The sequence below is a fragment of the Trichoderma gamsii genome (assembly GCF_001481775.2).
Source record: "Trichoderma gamsii strain T6085 chromosome Unknown Scaffold_32.2, whole genome shotgun sequence".
Lineage (NCBI taxonomy): Eukaryota > Fungi > Ascomycota > Sordariomycetes > Hypocreales > Hypocreaceae > Trichoderma > Trichoderma gamsii.
In genome coordinates, this window is record NW_020171369.1 from 308,139 (window position 1) to 322,607 (window position 14,469).

General features: G+C 43.9%; 5 protein-coding genes across 5 annotated transcripts; 3 read left to right on the forward strand and 2 right to left on the reverse strand.

The window, feature by feature from the left end:
• Positions 1-238: 238 nt before the first annotated feature.
• On the reverse strand, positions 239-1,140 carry TGAM01_v208104 (hypothetical protein; the record flags this gene model as incomplete). Its single annotated transcript, XM_024550249.1, has 2 exons — positions 239-909; positions 996-1,140. The coding sequence occupies 2 exons, from the start codon at positions 1,138-1,140 to the stop codon at positions 239-241; spliced, it is 816 nt and encodes a 271-aa protein (XP_024405019.1).
• A 1,016-nt stretch (positions 1,141-2,156) lies between these two features.
• TGAM01_v208105 (hypothetical protein) lies at positions 2,157-2,834 on the forward strand (the record flags this gene model as incomplete). Its single annotated transcript, XM_018809262.1, has 1 exon — positions 2,157-2,834. One exon carries the CDS (start codon positions 2,157-2,159, stop codon positions 2,832-2,834), a length of 678 nt encoding a protein of 225 aa, XP_018657530.1.
• Positions 2,835-3,694: 860 nt separating this feature from the next.
• On the forward strand, positions 3,695-4,811 carry TGAM01_v208106 (hypothetical protein; the record flags this gene model as incomplete). The annotated part of the gene is made up of 4 exons (XM_024550250.1): positions 3,695-3,805; positions 3,860-4,076; positions 4,184-4,748; positions 4,793-4,811. The coding sequence occupies 4 exons, from the start codon at positions 3,695-3,697 to the stop codon at positions 4,809-4,811; spliced, it is 912 nt and encodes a 303-aa protein (XP_024405020.1).
• A 203-nt stretch (positions 4,812-5,014) lies between these two features.
• Positions 5,015-10,214, reverse strand: TGAM01_v208107 (hypothetical protein; the record flags this gene model as incomplete). The annotated part of the gene is made up of 5 exons (XM_024550251.1): positions 5,015-6,276; positions 6,329-6,598; positions 6,669-6,741; positions 8,562-8,668; positions 8,735-10,214. 5 exons carry the CDS (start codon positions 10,212-10,214, stop codon positions 5,015-5,017), a joined length of 3,192 nt encoding a protein of 1,063 aa, XP_024405021.1.
• Positions 10,215-12,755: 2,541 nt separating this feature from the next.
• On the forward strand, positions 12,756-12,974 carry TGAM01_v208108 (hypothetical protein; the record flags this gene model as incomplete). The annotated part of the gene is made up of 2 exons (XM_024550252.1): positions 12,756-12,825; positions 12,880-12,974. 2 exons carry the CDS (start codon positions 12,756-12,758, stop codon positions 12,972-12,974), a joined length of 165 nt encoding a protein of 54 aa, XP_024405022.1.
• Between the last annotated feature and the right edge of the window lie 1,495 nt (positions 12,975-14,469).

Here is a 14,469-nt window from a genome sequence, read left to right on the forward strand (position 1 = left end):
GTTTTGTGTCGGTAGTAGATCATAGAAACTAGGCTTAAGCAAACGCAACCCCCCCGGGTCAACCTGCTTATTCTGGAATCGAACAAATGTCTACTACGCTACACAACTACTGATCCGATAAAATTAGTATCATTAGAATGCTCTTACAGCTAGGACTGTGTTAGCATCTGAATGTTTATTAAGAGCAGAAACTCTGCCCTTGGTAATTAATATATGACCCCCACAGCTATACTGTTTATCAAGTTCGACCTTTGCTCGTAATGGATGCCTGGAGAAACCCTTTCGAGACAGCCTCATGAAAGCCTCTATGCCATATGCTAGCCATTTTTCGATATGCCGAATCATTTGGGTGCGTTCCGTCAACCAGCTCATCAGCGTTAGGCCCATCTGCGCCATGCATATCTACGAGGACTATCCTCTTGTGCTCTTTGTATTTTTGTAAAGCTAATTCTTGAAACTGTGCATTTGCCTGTACTATTCGCTGCTCAGTCAAGGTGTCCGAGTTCAGGAGGAGTGTAGACAAGATAACCGTAGAGCCTGGGCATGTGCTCCAAATGTACTCCAGTAACCCACTGATGCGATTCCCGATTTGTCCAATGTCCAAATCTTGTAGACAATCGTTGGAGCCAGCGTTGATGGTTACGAGATTGGGCATTTGGAGAGGTATGGATATACGTGCTTTTCGGTCGATCTGATCAATCGTAAATCCCCGCCATCCTTCGTTCCGGTTATTAGGCATCGCGCCGGATTTTCGCGACCCTACCATTTCCACGGTATGACCGTCCGTAGTGAGCATATCGTAGAGGAATTTCCGGTAGCCATTTTTGTCAGAGGAACCAACGCCATATGTAATCGAGCCGCCAAGTGGCATTAGACGCAAGGAGGCAGGCTTTGTGATGCAGGCACTACCTATAAGGACAATGGAAAACAAGATACCATTAGTGAATCGAACCGTATAGCTTGGAGGTTTGGCTTTGCGTTGGTTACAGACATACTTGAAGTAGGGCGATGGGACTCTCCTGACAATGGAGATGACGATTCAGTGCTATAACTTGAATGCACTGTACTCGTATATGTGCGGAGGGGTTGGTGGCTACTTCTAAGTAGCGCGGGACGAGCGCATAATGCAAAACCGGACATTGTACGGGTTCAAAGACGCTGGAGTGATCTGATCTGCCAGATTAGAGAGGCCATGCCGACGTCTCTACGAAGGAAGGAAGAGAGTCGATTTCAGCGAATGCACAGGCCGTCACTAAGAACAAAATGTACAGCAAGGGCGTCCATAACATTGGCGCAGAGCTAGCAGACATTTCAGGCTAGACCCAGAGCTCTGTGCCATTTCCCCGTAGTCGAACCAACAACTGCTAGAGGTACTTACCTTATGTACTAGACAGCGCTGAGGGTTTTTGTAACGGTTCCTACAGTTCTCCAGTGAGCTTTTTTGCCTTCAGAGGTTACGGAAGCGGCAAATCGTATATCACTTCATGTTTGCTAACAAAAAGACGAGTCGTCATTAGAAAGCGGGATGGTGCGTGAAGATGATTACCTAGATATCTGCATAGGTACAGCTTGTCTATATCTGTACCGCACCTTAGAGATTTACACAGGCGCAAGATAAACATGGATGGCAATCATTGCGGGGGGAAAGAGCGCATAACTGTAGTTGATATACAAAGCTTCTGTTTCTTGTGGCATCTGCATATATCACCACATAGCCCTGAGCTTGTTGGAATCATTACATTCGGCTTAGCTAAATTCGAGTAGATGGCAACTTCACGATAGGCACGGAGAGGCTAAGGCTCTGTAGCCACCCTCTGCGCTGGCTTTGGAAATATTCCTAATCAATTGACCCTTAAAAGAATTGGGATCGCTCACCATTGCCGTAAACTGCGCCATGTACACCATCCAAGAAATGTCAAGGAATGTAATGCGGCGTTCGTTAATGCTTTTGCTAGCAACCTCACATTTTTAATGATTTGAGTGCGAGTGAATTATTAATGCACTTTTTCACTACCATTCAGGCGGCATACTCTCGAGGGCCATTCAGCTATCTAGGACGGCAAAGCCCAACCCAACTTTGCTTTCTTGCATTGATCAAAGTCGCACATTCTGCTGAAATAATTACACACGATACTCTCTATCTACTATTCCCGACAATGTCCGCTACAGAGCCCGAGTCTCCCCTTCTGACCTCGCTCGGCCAATTGATTGATGGCCGTCACTCTGTCCGGCGGTTTTTACCTAAAAAGATATCTCCTGAGATATTACAAAAGTCGTTGGCGTTAGCTCAGTTAACCGCATCAAACAACAACCTGCAGCCTTGGCGAGCGATAATATTAACTGGCAAGCCATTAGACAATCTCAAAAGGGCTCTGTCAGACGCATGGCACGAAGGATGGCCTAATATACCCGACACACCTCATGATTATATGCATCACAAAGAGAACTTTGGCGCAGAGCTATATGGGAAGCTTCTGGCCATTGGTCGGGATGATCATGAGAAGAGACAAGCTGCATTGGCAGAGAATTTCCAGTTCTATGGAGCTCAAGCAGCAGCAATCGTGTATATGGACAACAGACTCTCCAAGTATGATTTGATAAGTTCTGGGTTCTGGATGCAAAATTTCACACTTGCCCTTCGAGCACAAGGGGTTGAAGCCTGTTATATGGCTAGTGTTGCGGGATATCCAGAGCTCTTACAGCGTGAATTGGGGCTTCAAGGAAATGTTAATATCTTGAGCGCGATTGCGATAGGTTACGAAGACTTGAGTTACGTGGGTAACAGTCTTAGGATGCGCCGAGATCCGTGGGCAAATAATGTCGAGATTCGATGAGGAAGAAGCGCTGATAGATGTCTTAAGATTTGTTAATTCTTGTCTAAAATCTGAAAGTACTCGGAGTGAATCTTTGATAGAGCCAAATATCAGGATAGCAATTTCTTTTTAAAATTGCACGGCGAGCAGAGCGCGATATCCATAAGTAAATGTATCACACCCGATACGTTTGCGCACCAACAGTAATATGTGTACATGAGAGACGGTGTCCTGTATGAAAATGAAGGTATCACTAGAGCTTGTTGCATTCTACTCTTATCCATTATATTATCACCATTGTACAAGTGTATCGTCCACGATAGCATTGGCTTGTCCGATAATGCAAAGTGATGTTCACATATCGTTGCTTAAATCTTACTTTAGTGGCTGTCCCTCATTTGTTATCCACTAAAAACTTACACACCTACTAGCAGTGCTCTAGCTTAAGGGGGGAATAGGATTCATAATCTCTACTGTAGTGTTGCGCACCTAAAGATGGCATTTCGATGTATTACCTCCTGCGCGAATGCATGCTTCGAAATCCAAAACACAATGCTTACAATTATTCCGAACAATGCGACATCATTTAACAAGAGGCCGTTACATCAAGACAAGCTTATTCCTTCTATCATTAATAATTGGCAGCAATCAAACGCAGCGATTTGGAAACAAATCCAGTTTCTTAGGCTGCTAAAACAACATATATACTCTCGTATAACCTCCAACAGCAACAGACAGAAAGTCAGCGTGTATCTCAATGATTAATAGCGCACAGACAGAAATCACGGCTTACTTCAATATCTAGACAATTTAGCTTCTGCAACAGCATATTTATCCTATTCAATAACGAAAGTACGACATCTACATATAACAACAGCACTATGCCTGTCACTAAGAGTATCGGGTTCCAAACTCGGGACGGCCTTACCTTGAGGGGACAACTCACCTTGATGGACAAGCCAAATGCGCCGCTGCTTATTATGATTTCCCCAGTATGGCTACATCTAGAGCAACTACAAAGATTGGCCTTACTAACATATAAATAGTTTGGCGTAACAAGTGCACACTTGATGAATACGCAATCGAAGGTTTTTAACAATGGTGGATTTGCCACATTAACTTATGATCCGCGAACATTCGGCAAAAGCGACGGACTGCCAAGGCAACACATTAATTTTGAGAAGCAGTCAGAGGACGTTTTCGATGCTGTGACGTACGCAACATCATTAACGCCAGAAGTGGACGCAAATCGTATCGCTCTCCGTAAGTGCCAACGTCTATTTTGCCCCCCCGAAAAAAAAAAGAAAAAAGAAAAAAGAAAACAAAAAGCAATATTTGATGGTCGTGTATAAATACTAACGTACTAAAAGTCGGGGGTGGTCATGGTGGAGGGATTGCCATCCGAGAAACGGCAGTTGATCCAAGAGTTAAGGCTGTCATCTTGCAGGTTCCAGGCCTATCAGGAGCCATGGATGCGCAATTCTATCCTCCTGGATTGCTAGAGCAATCGAGAGCAGCGGTGACCGAGTTTTCAGAAAAATCTACAAGAAAACAGGAATACATCCAGTTATTCCCTTCAACTGCCGAAGAAGCCTCCACAAACCCGCCAAAAGTACTGCTGCCAGGGCCTCCGCTGTTTGAGTTCTACAAATTTCTTCAGACGATTACTGACGGCAAAGATGTTGACTGGGAAAACAAAGTCACCCTGGAAAGCGCCTATTACAATTTTATTAATGAATTCCAAGCATACTTACCAAGAGTTGCGCCTACTCCTCTCTTATACGTAGCTCCTAGTGGGGATCTCCCTGCTGAGCCCCATGAGGAAGCATACGCGACAGCCAACGAACCAAAGGAATTCTATAAGATTGAGCCATTCGATTTCGCAGGTTACATGTATGGAGGTGCAAAGAAAACACAGATGGATATTGAAGTCAAGTTTTTGCAGAAGCATTTGATGCAATAGATGTTAACCCTAATAGGGGAAAAATACTAGGCTAGATGACTTGGATAGCAGAAACTATATTTTATTTATATCATTTTTCACTCTATTAATAATGTAATTTCTATAATGCTTTCTGTTTAAACACATACGCCTTCTAATGTAAGCCACTTTCAAGATATAACTCAATGTCACCGGGTCTTTAATATCACATAACATAACATTCTCCTTATCCATTACTGATGTCATATTAGAATGCCGTTTAGGGCTGATCTAGCAAACTTCCCACGTTCGTTCCAACGCCAGCCTCCAGCGTAGTCATAAGCGACTTGAAGTCGGCGAATAGAGTGTTTGCTCGTTTGTGGTCAATAAGTGATGAGTTATACAGCATTGAAACCTCGTATTGATTGCGTTGCCGTTTAACCATCAATATGACAGCCCAGTGGTAGTCAGTATTGAAATGATCCAGATCTGGCCTGGGGACAATCTTGGTTACATCTGAATCGCTGGCATCTGTGTCGCACACATCCTTGGATTTGTTCAACTCGGATCTCAAGTTGACAAAAGACTGAACCCAAGGCCGCCCATCGGCGCTGGGGACTACACCAGGAGCAAACCCTTGCTCCCACTTGGTTGTGGTGGTAATGTCATCTTGGACTCGCTGTAGTAGCTCCGTTATAGGCTCCTGCTTGCTCTGTACGGATATTCGAAAGGGTACCGCATTGACCAAAGGCCCCATGACACGCCACACGTCGGCAAATGTATTGGAAGATCTTCCGTGGCGGCAGAGGCCAAACGTGATGTCTCGGTGTCCTGATAGTTTTGCCAGGGCCATTGCCCATGCGGCGAGGATGACCTGTGTTGGGTTCCTTGGCGCATCGCCGTTGGGCTGGGGATGGCTAAATGGAACTGGAAGCATGTCTTTTAAAACATTCTCGACACTGCCGCTAACCACGGCTTGGTCAAGTGGATGGATGTTGGCCACATTCGCACCACGCAAATAATTCTCCCAGAATTTCATGACCTCTTCCTGCGGTGCAATGAGATGCTGATGTTTGACAAAGGCGCCAAACCACGGGCGTTCGATATTCTGGGCTTCTGCATATTTGACCGGGGATTGCAGGATTCGCGATATTTCTTTGTCGATGAGAAAGCGCGTGAAAGCATCGCAATGAGTATGATATAAAGAGATTGCGAAAAAGTTGCGGCCTTGGTGGGCTGCATCTCCAAGAACAAGAGCGTATCGCGCGGCTGGCGCGCCCAGCTGAAGCTTCTGAGCAGTTGTGCTTTCAAGGAGAGACTGAAGGCTGGAAGGATAAGACCAATGCGACGCTGTTTCTTTAAGCAAGGCCAGTGCAAATTTATTTTCGCCTATACCGATGATAGTGGTACGAAAGATTGGATTTTTCATTTCCAGCAGGTATGTGAATTGCTTCAAGCCTTGTTTCAGATTGGGCCCTTCAACTTCGTATATGTAGTTAATACATCCTGTGCCGCCATTCTGTTGATGATGTAAAAAGAACTCTATAAGAAACGGTGTTAGCAAGTCTCTTTTTGACTATTGTCCAATCATGACTCTGTGTGAGCATATACTCGAGCGTGCATAATTCGATGGACGTGCCTTGAATAGAGCTCACGGGCGCAACTTGCGTAACGCTATCTTCTGCGACCCCAACTCGTTCCAGGGCTGAAGCAAGTTGGCCAGAGCTTATGCCAACCATACTATCAGCAGCGACGCTTTCTATCGTTTCGATCGACCCGATACGTGTATTTTTCTTCGCAGTCCCACCATCTGTGCTTTGCTGATACGCACTGATAGTGTCCCACACATTTTTAAACGTTGCATCTAATTCATCACAAACAATGGTCAGCATTCTCGAAAAGAAGCGATTCGTCTGTGTTCAGCACTGCCTTACTGTTAAGAAAAGTGGCCAAGTCGATTGTTTCGATAAAAGACGCGATTTCGCCTAGAAACTGAATAGCTTTGATCTGGGCCGAATTAGCAGCTGCGATTTGTCCATTATGGAAATTTTTCAGCTTACTGAATTACCCCCCACTTCAAGTAGCCAGTTAGCATTTCTTTGAACCTTCTGGGCTGTTATAAGATGGCTGGCTACCTCCAGGGTTACGTACAGGTCATGAAATTATCGTTATCCGCAAATTTATCAGTTTCAATGCCGAGGACATCTGCCCATACCTGGCGCAAATTATCGATAGACGTCATCTGGATTCTTTTGCACTGCTGCAAATTGGCGAAGTTCAATATGTCAAGATCTTTGCCGCTAGCAAAACAGGTCAAAACTTGAGATGCAATGGATTCCTAACGTACTCTTGCCTCGCTTTTATATATACAAAAAAAATATAGGGGATGATTTATCGCCACTTAAATAACAGAAAAAGCTTCAGAATGAAGGTTGGAGATTAGGCAAAGTAAGGGGTGAGTAGTCACATGTCAAGCATCATCACGATATTGCGTCTGCGTCAGATATGCTTCCCATGTCATTACCGATCTTACAAGCGATCGTAATATTACAGGTAAATAAGCTGTAGATGCTAGCGTCCGATGTGTTATTCCAGTGAAATAATCTACCCGTGCGTTGGTATGGAACAAGTTCGCCGACGATGCCTCCATATTTCCTGACAAAGATTACGGAAGACATTATACATGAAACAATTTGGTCAGGTAAAGCAAGCATTATGTTACTAGCTATAGGGAGGCGGCAGGTAATTATTTTCGTCCAGATTTAGACAGGCAATTTGGATGAATTGGTCGGTTGAAAACGCTAGCAGGGCTCTCGATCCTTTTCCAGGTACATGGTAGATGTCAGATTTTGTTGCTACAAAGGTGGGTATAGTTAGGATGCCTCCGCAAAAGACCTTGTTGACTTGGACATACAAGGTCTTTATCATGTTACCTACACTGTATATCAGCGGCGAAGGAACACTCCCTGTTTAAAAGATCCTTGTATATTCGCAGCACTGCCACTATACTTATAACACTGCCTAAGCACTAGCAACTCGGCGTTTCAAAGAGTCTGCCTATATGACACAAGCACAAGTTCATACATATGACAATGGCACAAAAGATCTCCTAAATGACCGAAACAACCAGCAAAAGGATGATATCCTCGAAGGTAAATTACCAATCTCATATCAAGAGTTTGGTAACAAATTTCAGAGGTGCTTATCATTAATCTCTTGTTGCTCGATCAGACAAACGCCAAGCCCTCGGCACAACACTGCTATTCCCAATTTAATGATTATCACGTTTCAATTAAAGGTTTCAGGCATTTGTCTTCTAGAACCAGGACTAAGAACAGTAACCCTTGCTGTGCTTACTTAATACTCTGTTGGTATTGATATGCAATCTTACTTTTCAAAGTTAACAGCCATAAAATCCACCCGGCTCTTATAAACTATCTCAAGGACATATTAGTTACCTATATAGAAGAGGCATCGTTAACTGCGCAGGTGTAGTATCATGTTTAAATTAGAAACACTTCCGTGATGCTAAGCGGCCCGTGTAATGACTATATCACTTTCTCTGGTTAGATTGTCAGCATTCCCTCGCGTCTATCTTTGTTCCACCAATGGCCCTGTCTAGAGGCGAAAAACTTTTTTTTTTTTTTTTTTGGCAAATGAAGTTTAGAGCAGTCCTTTCGCAAATTGCTGGGATAGTTGAGTTCTCATCGGCTTCCCCGTTGGGGTATATGGGATAATGTCAATGAATATAATCTAGGCCGTGTATGAGTCAGCTCCGATTCTACAAGATGGTGTAATAGATGAATAATAGTCTCGTGGATGTTTACCTTTTGAGGAACTTTGAACTGTGTTAAATGTTGAGCAATGTGGCTCTTTAATTCCGACGCAACCAGCGGATGTCCCACTCTGTGTGATGCCAAAGACACGGCGAGTCCTTGTGAAGTAAAATATTTGTTAGCGCCAGATAACAGGATTCGACAGTAAATCGATATTTGCTCACCAATCTCATCGCCGTACATGTTGTCAGCAATACGAAAGCACGCGGCCCCTGAAACTAGCTCGTGAGACAAGGCTACGTGCTCAATCTCGGCAGGACCAATTTTCTCTCCGCCTTTATTGATGACCTCTTTCTTTCTTCCAACCAATTTTAGGTAGCCACCGGGCTCAATGGTGCCAAGATCGCCGGTGCGAAAATATCCGTTGGGAAGAAAAGCCTCACTATTGGCCTGAGGGTTTTCCACATATCCTTCCATAACATTTTGGCCGAGCACACAAACCTCCCCTATAATACCAGGGACTTTAGTCAGCGTAGTAATCGAGGCTTCCTCAACGTTAGGCCCTGGTGCCAGTGCAGTAGATGGCAATATCATCACATCTACGGCATCAGGAATGGGAAAATGGCTTCTGCGTCTCATATTGCCATCTTTCAAGCGGTTGCAGAATATTGCAGGAGCGGTCTCAGTCATGCCGTAAACTTCCAGCAATGGCGGGCCCAACGCGACCAAGCGCTCATATAAATCCGGAGAGATCTCGCTACCTCCACATCTGATAAACCTCAGATGTGGAGAGACACGACCACCAGGTCGCGGGAAGTTTAGAAGCAGTCGATGAAGAGTCGGCACGGCATGAAACCATGTGATGCCGTAATCAGAACATCGCTGCCAGAAGGCGCCCGGTAGCGAATTTGGAATAACGGCGCAGCCTCCCGAGAACAGCGTAGCAAGTAAAGAGCCACAGAGACCAATGATATGATAGAGCGGCGTAATTATCATGGTTCTATCACTGGACGAGAGCTGATGGTTGCCAATAATAATGCGCATAGCAGTGAGAAGATTGGTGTGACTAAGTAGGACCAACTTGGGTGCACCTGTGGTCCCGCTTGTCGAGAGCATGACAACTTTGTCTCCAGGTAGCACCTCATCTCTTGAGAAGATTGCCGCTCCGGCGTCAACAGCGACAGGTGTGCAGTGGCTATTGGTGATTTCATGAGGCCTCAGGGCGAGTTCCAGAATCTGTTCACCTCCGTCTTGCAGTGTACTCGTTTTGTAGCACAATGCTACGTGCACTCCCAGCCGCTGTGCTGCTAGGAAAGCTGGATCGGTCATATATGAGCTATCACCTGGGCCCCGAGCTTCGGGTAGCATCACCACCAAATCGAGTTTCATCTGGGAGAAGAGATCCCTGAACTCGCTTTGCGTGTACTGTGGGTTTAGTGGGGCCGCAATACCGCGCTGGCGTATGATTGCCAGAAGTGTAACCGCAAATTCTAATCCGTTCGGCAATACAAGTGCAACTCTGCTGTCTTTTGTAACGCCAATACGAGCAAGATCACGCTGCAGCGAACGTGTCATTATCGCTAACTGGGTATATGAAGTTGCATCTTTGATCGATGTAGATCCAGCAGAGGGGGAGATAATCGCGGGTGAGCCGTTGCTTTCATAGTTGCTTGGAAAGACCAGGGTGTCGGTACAAGATGCCATGGCGTACGGGAGATTGCGGATGAAGTGTTTTCTGTATCTCCAAATTCAACCTGATGCCTTTTTAGGATCTCTAAGCACTTATAAAATACAGTCTGACCCTTTTTATAACTATGTTCGGCATAACACTGGGCGCGTCTCTGACTGCAAATGCTCATTCTGTCTTTGCAGGTGTTAGAATATTAAGGGGGTGCTTAGTGTATCCGCTTTAAAAAAGGGTAAGATTTATATAAGGCTAGTAGATAAATAATTTAAACGAAACATGAAAGCCTTTAAAAACTGTCATTACACGAGGCTTATTTACCTTGGCAGTGGCTATTTATATCTCTTTTGCCGTTGTCTAGATGAGACATTCGCTGTCGACCTTTCGGCCAACTTAAGTACCTAGTTGTCAACAGATACCAATAATGGACTTCCATCTTTAAATTTAGATCATTTCGTAATACTGGTAGTGTAGAATCTTTGGAGCTACAAGCAGATATCTAGTGCAAGTCTCAATCCGATATATAGAGGATGGCAACGCTGCCTGTAAGTGTTTCTTACCTCACACAATTAAGTAGAAATACTTTCGTTGTTCGCTGTTCATTGTCGGTCACTGTTAGTAGTGTGTTAATATCTAACACCGTCAAATGGCATGCGCGATTGAACAAGTTACCATTCGTAAGCTGTGTTTACAGCTAATTTTGCTGGGCACCCACAACAGCGTTTGAGGAAACGGTAAGGTCATTTAAGTTTGTGATGGAAAGAAGAAGAAACAGTGCCCTTGACATACAAATGATAAATTTGTCCATCTGCGTCACCCAACTTCAACTACCGTAAGGAGTATGCCAAAGTCTGACTTTACTCTATCTTCGACATCGATTTTGCTTACCTTATAATTTGTAGTAGACTACTTCTCCGCTTGTGGTTACTATGTTTCGTGGTAGGCATCAATGCTCTTCCCGTACCTGTATCAAGATCGCACAGGCTGATATGTTACATTGGCGTCAAGTAAGTGGCACGATAGTAACGGAGGTGATGATACTAGACAAAGTAACAACAATTGCGAGGTGGTTAGCTTACATCTCCTAAATCCCAATAGTGTCATAAAACTTTCTTTCAATAATACAATTATCTGTGAGTTTTCTTACTTTGATAATTACGACAATCGATAGTCAGTGCGCCTGATAGGCGTTCAAGCTCCTTGTTTGGATTCTATATAAACGTTTGTGAGAAGTGGGTAATGTCTGCGATTCAAGTACCACATCGGTAACGATACGCAACTGAAAACATGTTACAGGTGTTTGTCATGCAAAGGAAACAAGTCACTAATATTTGGTGGCTTATGTTATGCACATGGAAGTTGAGGTAGTACACGTGAGTAATCTAATACGCGTACCTATATCCATTAGTATGTGTTGCTAATTCTTAGTGGCTAGTATGACTCAAGTCACAAACCATTTAATTTCACAATAGAACAATGCTAAGTACAACCAGGCAAAGAGTTATAGAGATAGCTTTTCACAGTACAATGCTTAAAGTGGCAGCTAGCTTTCCCTCTTCATACTGCATATACTTTTGCACAGATTTTTAGACAGCTAAGCTTCAAGAAGTTCTTTTCTTCTTAGGACGTGACTATACGCATCGAGATTTGTGTAGTATAAGCAGCGTCGAATTATCTAATAGCTCAAACGTGTGATACGTAGTGGCCGTACTATTGCTCCTATAATCTTAGAGTGCATACACGTCTTTGCTGTATTTTAGCCTACGGATCATAAGCGCCTTGTATTCACACATTGTTTCTCTTCGAGAAGAGATATTACTAATGTATTCGTAGGTCGAAGTCAGGTATTTGTAAGTGAAGATAAAAGATTTGTAAGTCGAGGCATATACCACCTAATAAGACAGACATGCAGGAGATGGAATTATATACTAGCGCATAATGTTGCCACCATCAGAAAGAGCATGCCATGACTGTAGGATGAGGCCTTAATGCACCTCCCATCTAATGTTTATGCGGGTGACACATCATGATATTGCTTTGTTTTACAACTTCTCCGGCACGATGTCTGTCTACATCGCCTGTGAGTATTTCTCTTATCCATAGGCCCATTATGGTATTGGGTGTGCGGGCGCACTTGCTTGTCATCTCCAACCACAATATTGGTTATAAGCGGGGAATTGGCGGGGATGGGGCGCCTTGTTTGGAATACGATACTCTCGGATTTCTGTATTTGGTTCATGGTCTTCGATAACCGACATACGGCCCGTGTTAGATCGAAAAAAAGTTCCAAGAATTCTTACCAAATTGGTTCAACGCGATAGACAGAAGATAGTTCAGGAAATTCTATCACGTATTCTAAGTACTCAATTGTCTTAGATTGCGTCGAGAGCGACAAGGCAGTAGATACTGAGGCTGGTCATGCGATCGATAGCAGCAAACGGAAATGAAAGGGTGGTGTATAGGCAAAGAAGGATATAAAGAGCAGATGATGCTTTCAATTCCAACATGAATACAACAACAGACTGCATTCCATTACAGCAATCATTCAAAGTCTTGCCAATATGCGCGTTCTCACGTTTATTTCTATCGTTTTCCTTGGAAGTGCTGTCGCAGCTCTGCCACTCGCTACAAGTATGCCTTTACAACTCATTATCTACGCTTATCTTACTAATAAATGTCATATAGCTGAAGCTGATGCAGCCGTCATTAAGCGCCAATGTGGGCCACCCCCGTTGGGCTCGCACTTTAATGAACGCTGTATTCCGGTCGCCAACGCCTAAGGACAGGCATAGTGTGAAGGTGCAGGAGCGAATTCTGTGCTTTAGCTGGAGAAATAATCCAATGAGATGAAACCTAGGATATACCAGCTATGAGCAAATAAACAAAGATTTTAGGCCAGTCTCACGAGGCCCAAAGTAACTGACAAGGGTTCGCTCTTCTTCTGCCGCATTACTGTCACAAGCCATCTGATGCATGTTGAGGCTGCTTTGTCGTAGATGTATTTATACAATGGAGCACTGCCTTCGAGGGTGTATAGCGTATGCACAAAGGGAAAAAGACCTATTAAAGCTGTGGCTATGTCAAGTGGCCCTTCATGGGGTGTAACACATATCCAGAGTAAAGCGATAATGGCGGAACGTACTTGGACCATTGTTGTTCCACGTAACTCGAATCATTGCTCTTTTATAAAGCCTAGTTACTATCCGAGTCTCAAACTGTTGGACATCCTATAGAATTTGATTCAACTCGTATCACCCACCAGCACTAACTTCCATCGTATTAACTGCGTTAATGTAAGTACGACATGGGAAAGATGTCAGCGGGACATCTGGATGAACAGGAGTGAGTCTGCGGAGGTTGTAGCTTCTACTGCTAGTTATTGTTTTCGAAAGAAAAAAAAGTAACGAAGGACACCGGGCAAAGTTTGAAGCTTATGCGAAGGCGCTGTGAGATCATAACCTAATACCAATTTCGAGTAACACTAGAGTTACTTCTTCGCCGCTTACGCGCTATTATTTGTGCAGATATCTATTTATGTATATAGTATCGCATACCAGGACCAAACCTATCAGATGTCCGAGATTTCATTCGATAGCGATTGATGTTCATAGAGAGATTAAAGCCTCAAGTCGCTGGCGGACATCCTAGTTGAGTGGTAAAGTGGTGGTGTTTACACTCTTTTAGTCCAGCACTACAAAATACTAAACGTCTGGCTAGCTTATGGGCAGTAAGCTGGCTGTTAGACTATATGTAAGTAAAGCCTAAAAGCATAGCTTGCATCAGAGATCATTATACATGAATTGATCACGCCAGTTATTGTAGATATGCTAGATCCATTTCATCGAAATGTACAAGCATCGTATTCGCTGAGAAGTAAAGAACTGCGCAAGGCATGAATTGAACGTCGCTAACACAATCCAAAGAAATTGTGCATTTATCTTTACAAAATTCGACTTTTCATGAAAGCACTCCCTAGCGGATGAAACTTATGGATTTTAGCGCTTGACGAACGCTAACCCTCGCCATCTTTCACAAATAGGGAATTATATTAGCTATAAGAATAGCTTTCTTGGGATGTCGCACCAATTGGCTGGCGGCTCGTTCGGAGGTTTTAGACCTGTCTGCAATGAATCAGCGCTAAGCATCTCGATGCGAGCGCTATCTATAACATAGTAGACCATAAGCGCGATAATTTAACATTTAACATCCATTGCATGTCAGAGTACTTAACATTGAGAAAGGCAAGGATACATATATATTCTGCCTAGATCAAAT